Source organism: Antrostomus carolinensis, unplaced genomic scaffold (assembly GCF_000700745.2).
Source record: "Antrostomus carolinensis isolate BGI_N321 unplaced genomic scaffold, ASM70074v2 scaffold12233, whole genome shotgun sequence".
NCBI lineage: Eukaryota > Metazoa > Chordata > Aves > Caprimulgiformes > Caprimulgidae > Antrostomus > Antrostomus carolinensis.
The window spans coordinates 1-7,128 of NW_010303166.1; the positions used below are offsets into that span (position 1 = coordinate 1).

At 39.6% G+C, this 7,128-nt stretch overlaps 1 protein-coding gene across 1 annotated transcript; it reads right to left on the reverse strand.

Annotated features, from left to right (window-relative positions):
* Positions 1–366: 366 nt before the first annotated feature.
* On the reverse strand, positions 367–6,887 carry LOC104521880 (radial spoke head protein 6 homolog A-like). The gene is given in 7 exon segments (XM_010164005.1): positions 367–613; positions 1,308–1,425; positions 2,248–2,395; positions 3,542–3,732; positions 3,735–4,296; positions 5,908–6,139; positions 6,619–6,887. Coding segments are annotated over 7 exon segments (1,767 nt in total).
* Between the last annotated feature and the right edge of the window lie 241 nt (positions 6,888–7,128).

The following is a 7,128-nucleotide window of genomic DNA, read 5'->3' on the forward strand; positions in this document are numbered from 1 at the left end:
TTAAGTACAATTTGTGTAGGTGTTGAAGTGCGGGTTAGAGAAACACGGCGAGGGCCTGGCGGAGGGAGCGTGACCAGCCCACAGCGGAGCCGTTTAGGAAACAAGCAGCTGTGCGTGCCCCTCCCCTGAGAAACGGCCGCTTTCCGGTGGCGTCTCCCGGCGGGAGCGAGGCGGTTTTTACGTCAGCGCGGGTGGGCTTGGGGACAGGGCAGGAGGGGAGGGTGGCTGCCCAGAAGAGCCGACAGAAGTCAGAAAAGAAGGCGTGCTCAGTTGCGTCTCTTTGGGGATCAACTAATTAATGACTAATTTATTAAAATACTATTCATGTTTAAACTTTTAAAATAAAAATATGTTTAGTCCTGTATTTCAATCATCATCCTCCTCAGCATCCTCCTCAGCATCCTCCTCATTTTCTTCTTCCTCTTCCTCGGCTGCAGCTAAGGCTTCTTCCCTCGCCGCCTGGAAAGCCTGTTCCTCTTCCACGGTGGGGTCTCTTGCCTCAGTGATTTCTGGCCCGCTGGGGTATTCTGCTTGCACTGGCGGAGGCAGTGCAGGAGCGTGGTTCTCTGGATTGTATTTGTGACCCCAGCCAAAGTAAATGTTACCAAATTTCCTGAGAAAGAAAGGTGAAAGATCACACTTCTCCCCGCAGCAAAACATCAGTGAAGATACTGTTAGGCTTCCTTACTCTGCTGTGCAAAAAGTCACTGTGGTACAGATATTCTATAACACAAGTATTTGAAAGATGACACCTCTTTTTAACTGCTGTAACTGTTGATTAGTATATCTTCCACTTAAAAATGTCTAAATGCTAAAATGATGAAGGCTGTGCTCTGTCACTGCACTATATTGCAATACGACTCACTTCACATCTGTAACAGCACTGTCTCTGACACCAACTCCAGTGTCCACTTAAAAGCACGTAGAGGTAAAGACTAGTGGAACGTGTAGTGGAACGGGAGGTAATATGTACTGGAAACAAATGAACATTAAAACCACAGAACGCAGCTATTTTCATTAAAAGTGCCACCAACCCAAGAATATGTTTTAAATCAAAGGCTGTGCCCAAATACTAACTGGACATTTACATCCATTAACTCTGTGGTAGGCTTTCCAATGATTATTCATTTTCAGTCTTAAATACATGTGTACTGTTGCTGTGCATATTTAAGTGGCCTTCTCCATCAGTCTCCTGAATAGTTAGAACTCAGTCAATGAATTAATAATAAAGGAACTTTGACCTCATCAGACAGGTATCTGTTTAGCATATACAGTCTGTGCTGTAACCATGTCAACTAGCTACTCACTTGCCAGATGCGAAAGCATATGCTCCGGGCCATCGGTTGGACTGGAGGACTGCAACAGCGTACTGTGGGATCAGGTTTGTAGAAGGCTGAGCTGTCCAAGCAGGCATGTTTTGAATTCCTGGAGCCAAACACACACAGTCTCTGAATAAATTGACTTACAAACCTCTACAAAGTATTTAAGGCTGAGCTACAAGACTTGCACAGAATTCAAACAATAGTTGTAAGCTGCACGTTAGCCATAAGTCAGAAACAATAAATGTAGGCGCTGTATTCAAACAGATGGTTTGGATGTATGGGTGGGTAGTACTGGAATGCTAATAGATCCACCTACAGAAAAGATCATGTTCCTGAAATTCACAAGTACTCACTGCTGTGTCCTTTCTCAGGGTCTGTTTATCACTTATGGATAAATTATATAGGTGTATTTCATCTTGATCAAAGAATGGCGAGTAGGAAAATAATTTACTCTTGATGTGATCTAATATACACGTTCCCATATTCCCATGATTTGCTGCAGTAATATGCTACAGGGTCTAAATTCTTACTTACATATCTATGCATGTGTGTACATATGTATATATATATTTATTTATAGATGCACACACTTTTTTTTTTTCTAGAAAGATGATGGAAAAATAGCTGAATGAATTTCATGTAGTGAGCTGTCTTGAACTTGCAGCAGCCTTACAAATCTGAGGTATTTTTTCCCTTTATTCTCAACAAGATTGTTAGATAATAAACCAAATTATTTCCATTTTAATGTCAATATTGTTAATCACTTTACTTTTGATCAATTTTGTAAAAGAATGTGCTTACCCTACAGGAGGAAACTATATTGCTCCATGAAGTGTCAGAGTCCTATAACTTCAAATATTTACTGCCTAAATGCCAACATTCCTACAGGCTCTCTATCAAAAACTTCATGTTTCATGAAGAATACCTTCATCTTCAGAGAGTAGAGTGAGTAGAGGAGGTCCTATTTCTTGCTGTTGTTCACCTGTTTCCTCTGCTTGCTCCTCCTCTTCATCTTCTTCTTCTCCTTCTCCTTCCTCTGATTTTTTAAAAGGATTAAACCAAACACAGCGACCCTGTAAATGATATGGAAAAATAATAAATCCATCTAACAATCACTGAAAGAATGCAAGCCAGTTAAATCAATTGGCTCAGGCACACACACACACAGTTGAAGTGCGGGGAGAGAAGAAAAGAAAAATATTTATTCCATAATTGGTGTATTGTTGGCAGAATATTGTACCCTCTTGGCAAAGTGTTCCCTATATCCCTCATTCCTCCCTCATTCCTTCTCGCTATTTAAGAATAACCTCATACCTCTGTCATCAGATTTTTGTTATTTTGTAGTCTTCAGTTCCTTGCCAGTTTGGTTTGTATCACTGCTATATTACAACTTGAAGAGCGAACCACTTATGGACTTTGCCTCTTCCTTTTAAAGTCTGCCTTGTTATTTAGTTACCAGTCAGAGGAACATAACAAAATGTTCTTAAGATTCTAATGCATATAGATTTTATTTTTACAACTATTGTTTTGCTGATAATAATTTTAAACCTTATGTCCTACCATTTACACTAGCATTCTTGAATTGGCAGACTGGTCAGAAAGTCATCCATCAATGATAATCAAATTAGTAATACCTCTTTCCAGCACTGGCCTGATATCACAGATATTTTATGCTACAATTTTATTTACCTTATTTTGTTTTTTAAGATTTTTCATTTGCGTTTCACAGAAGAAAGTAAGCAACAAAACATAAACCAGAAGAAATCATCAAATAAGTTCCATTTAGCATACAGTCATAAACTATCTGCATTTTAGCATCCTACCCAAGAAAAGAGAATTTAAAACATTTTTGTCAAGTATGGATTTCAAAAGAGAAAACCTAACATAGATTACCAGCAATTATTGTTATCTATCAAGGCCTAATTCCATACTGTTTTCTAAAGATAGGTTTCGATCTCAAGAACACACCATTGAAAAAAGTGCTGAACCTAGAAGGTTCCTATATATATAAATACATGCTATATGTAAATATGTGCATCATATTTATATATTATATACTATATCAAATATATTTCCTGTAGAAAAATATTTCAGTCCAATACTATTTCTGGTGAATGGTTCAAATGTGCAGGTGAGGAGTTTCATTTACATTTTGAAACCCTGTGAGTACTACAGTGTGAATGATATCCGAGGTCCACGTGAGCTATGCCAGAACATACCTGTGTAAGAATACTCTGTACGTGGTGCACCCATGCGGAGAGAGAATCTACCATTTCGGCCACAGAAAGAGGCTGAAAATCAGGGTTTTCTTCATATGTATCTTTTCCTCCTCCCCCTTCCTCTTCTTCATCTCCTTCTTCCTCTGCAAACTGGTAAAATCCAACGGGAGAGATCTGGGTTCCTGCAGAGCTATCTGTGCACGCAGGTAATTGGCCTCATTTCCAGGGAAAGGAGGAAAGCTCACAATGGGAGCATCCAGCCTACCAGTGAAGAACTTCTTGATTTTCCTGGCACAGACAATCTGGGCTGGCGTCACTGGAGGCAACTTCACCCAGGGATTGCCTGGCTCATTACAGACGAAGTAGACATATTTATTAGCCCCAGTCCCATTTTCTTCTTTTGGGATGACAGGTGGGGGCTTATAGGTGGACTTTGGTGGTTCATCTTTTTCTTTCTCCTCATCTTCATCTTCATCTTCGACCTCACTCATCCCTTTCTCTCCTTCCTCAATAACTTCTTCCTCTTCAGTTTCCTCTTCCTCCTCTTCCCCCTCATGGTACTGTACTTCAGCTATAATATAGTTTCTCTCCAGGCCCAGAATTTTGCCCCAGAAGCGACAGGTCTGGATTGGCTGAACACTAATTAGTTTTTTAAGGGCAAGGAATATGTGATAAGATTCCTCTTTGCTCAAGCCAATTCCAGCCTGTTCAAAATAAAAGGCTGTTTCCATCACATTAGGTAGAGCGGTCTCTCCCTGGGAAAGAAGATCCAGAGTTAGAGCTGAAGAGTAGTATAATTATCTATTTGAAAAATTAAGCATGTTATCCACTGAATGTTATACTTTGCTTTCTTGTAGTGCCACTCATTCTCTCAAAGTGCTTCGCAGACATTCATTCACTACATCTTTGACTATCATTTAGAAAAATTAAAAATGCCATTTTAAGGGTGAAGAAGAGAACAGAGATGAACTGTGGCTTTTAGAATACAGGATTTCAAAATTCAGACTCCTTACTGCAAAATAAAGAAAGTCAGAATTCTTACACAGGATCTACAAACAACGTCAGTGCTGGGGCATGTCACCTATGTAAGAGACCTTGATGCCTACAAACAGTGTTCCTGTGTTGCCTTTGGCAGGTGCATTTGGAAAAAACGTAATACATATTTTATATATGTAGACACCAGACCAGCAATATTTCTCTGTAGTGAATGTTGTTCTTTTGAAAACTTTGTCATAAAGCTCCCTGCATTTTTTAAAATACTGGCCCCTGCTCTTACTGAAGTCCATAATAAGTCTCCAGCTGGCTTCAATATGAGAACTAGGCAAATAATTAAGATTTTATTAAGTATTTCCATTTGCTTTATCACCCTTCTCTCATTTCGCGGGAGTCGGTGATTAGATCACACAGACAAACATTTGAAGTTGTACATGACAGGGTTGGGAGTTTGGAAGAATTAGTGCTAGTTTTGTATTTAAATTCTTTGGCCCTTCCAGGTTTCTTATATCAAAGCAAGATAGACAGGAGTATGAAAAATTCAAAATTCCTTCTGAAATGCCCTACTTTTTTCAATTTTTATCATTGTATACTGTTACTGTAAAATAAGTAATAGGCCATGGAAAAGATGAAAGATTATCTCTTCTGTTGTTACTATTTGTATTCTGCAATGGCAGTTCATTTGAATATATACTTATATATATACTTTCATATACTTCATATGAAAATCAACATCTTGTTGATTAGTTTCCCTTGGCTATTATAAGAATTCTCTTAATTTTTCATTGGGTACAAATGCTTCTGCACATAAGCAACCAAATACTGAAAAATCCCCTGTTTTAAGAAGTGGCGTTTCAATTCTAGTAGTTCTTCATTATAACCATACTTTTTGTTTTAGTTGAAAACTGAAACCACAGCTGGAGCTGAAACCACAGCTGGAGCTGAAAGGATCACAGATTTTTCCATTCTCTATTTTACAGTAGCAGCTGTCCACAATATTCTTGATATCCAAAAATTTGGATGCAATATTCCATGCTGAACTGGCATATGGGAGATATTGTAAACTTTATTTTCTGTTCATCATCTCTAGAACATCTGTGATTTTAAAGGCTCAGGATATTAGATTTACTACAGGAAAAATCCTACCTAAGTAACCAGATCGGTTTCCTTCTTCACAACTAGACATGGGACCAACTCAGCTGTGAAGAGAGTACATGATACTGTGGCTGCAATTATTTGTATGATCATGAGAGGCAATACCACAAAGGACACCACAGCTTCTTCCCTTCCTCCTTTCCCATCCCACTATCCTCCCACTCATTCCCCGGTATACGCTATATCTATTTTTCTGTTTTTCTCTCATAATAACTTACTATCTCTTCTTCTAGTTCTTCATCTCCTTCTCCATTTGCCTTGAGGAATAAAGCTCTATGCTTTTCTGCAGCTTCAAATGTTGGAAGAATCTCATGTTCATCTCGAAGAGTGTCCATTTTTTTCTGAAACTGAGCCCACTTCACATCCTTGCTGATATTCTCAATTATGTCTACTGCATTTGTGGGCTGTTCATCCAGAATCTTTGTTAGCATATTAGCAAGATGATCATATCTGTCATATGAATGTAAATATTATTGGCCTACTATACAAAAGTCTTAGAATATTATGTTTTAACATCAAAATTAGAAGCTAATCACCTGGAGCTTTGGAGAAATCTTTGGAATAGTTAAATGAAAGGAGATAATGGAACATTATGGGAAATTAGACTTGAAACTAGGCTGATTATAATATACTTAGGAGTAGCCCACCTTCCATTTTTGGTATATACCACACCTGCCTCGGGAGCTGAAGCTGAATCTATATTTGCTCTTAATCAAATAATTTTCCCCTTGAACTCTATAAACTCCCTTAGGAATTTTGATTCTGAAAGATGTTGGACACACACAAGTATCACATATCCTCCCATTCTATATATACCCCCCTGGTATCCCTCCCTTTCTTAAAACTGCCCTTTCCCTTTTTACCAACACTACGTTTCTCTCCACTCATACTTCCTACCCCTTTCTGTTGTGTCCCTTTTTCAGACTTACAAGTTCAGGCCAGATGTTGTGCTGCTCTTCAGTAAATAGGCTTTTGCATTCTGAATTGCCAGCGTTCGGGATTTGTGATCAGGTATCTGATCATCATATGGAGTGTATCCTGGCTGATAAAGACCATAACCTGGCTCATGCGGCTGGTAAGGGCCATGCCCACGTTCATAGGCTTCATAGGGATCTTGTCCTCCTGCATATGTCTGATAGGCGCTTTGTGGTTCCTGTGTTTGGTAACGGTCTAGTCCCAGTGCATATGACTGGTACATGCTTTGCCTTGCTTGCTGGGCCTGGTGGAAGTCTTGTCCCAGCGCGTATCCCTGGCTGATGTTTATTTCTGGCACCTGCAGCTTGTAAGAGGCATGTTCTTCTCCCCGTGGATGTTGAATTGGGGTCTGTGACTGATACGGTGCTTGTCCTGGTGCGTGGGTCTTGCTGACACTTTGGTCTTGTGCTCGGTAGGGGTCTCGGTCGGGTGCCTGTGGCTGATCCCCGGGGTCTCGCTCCTGC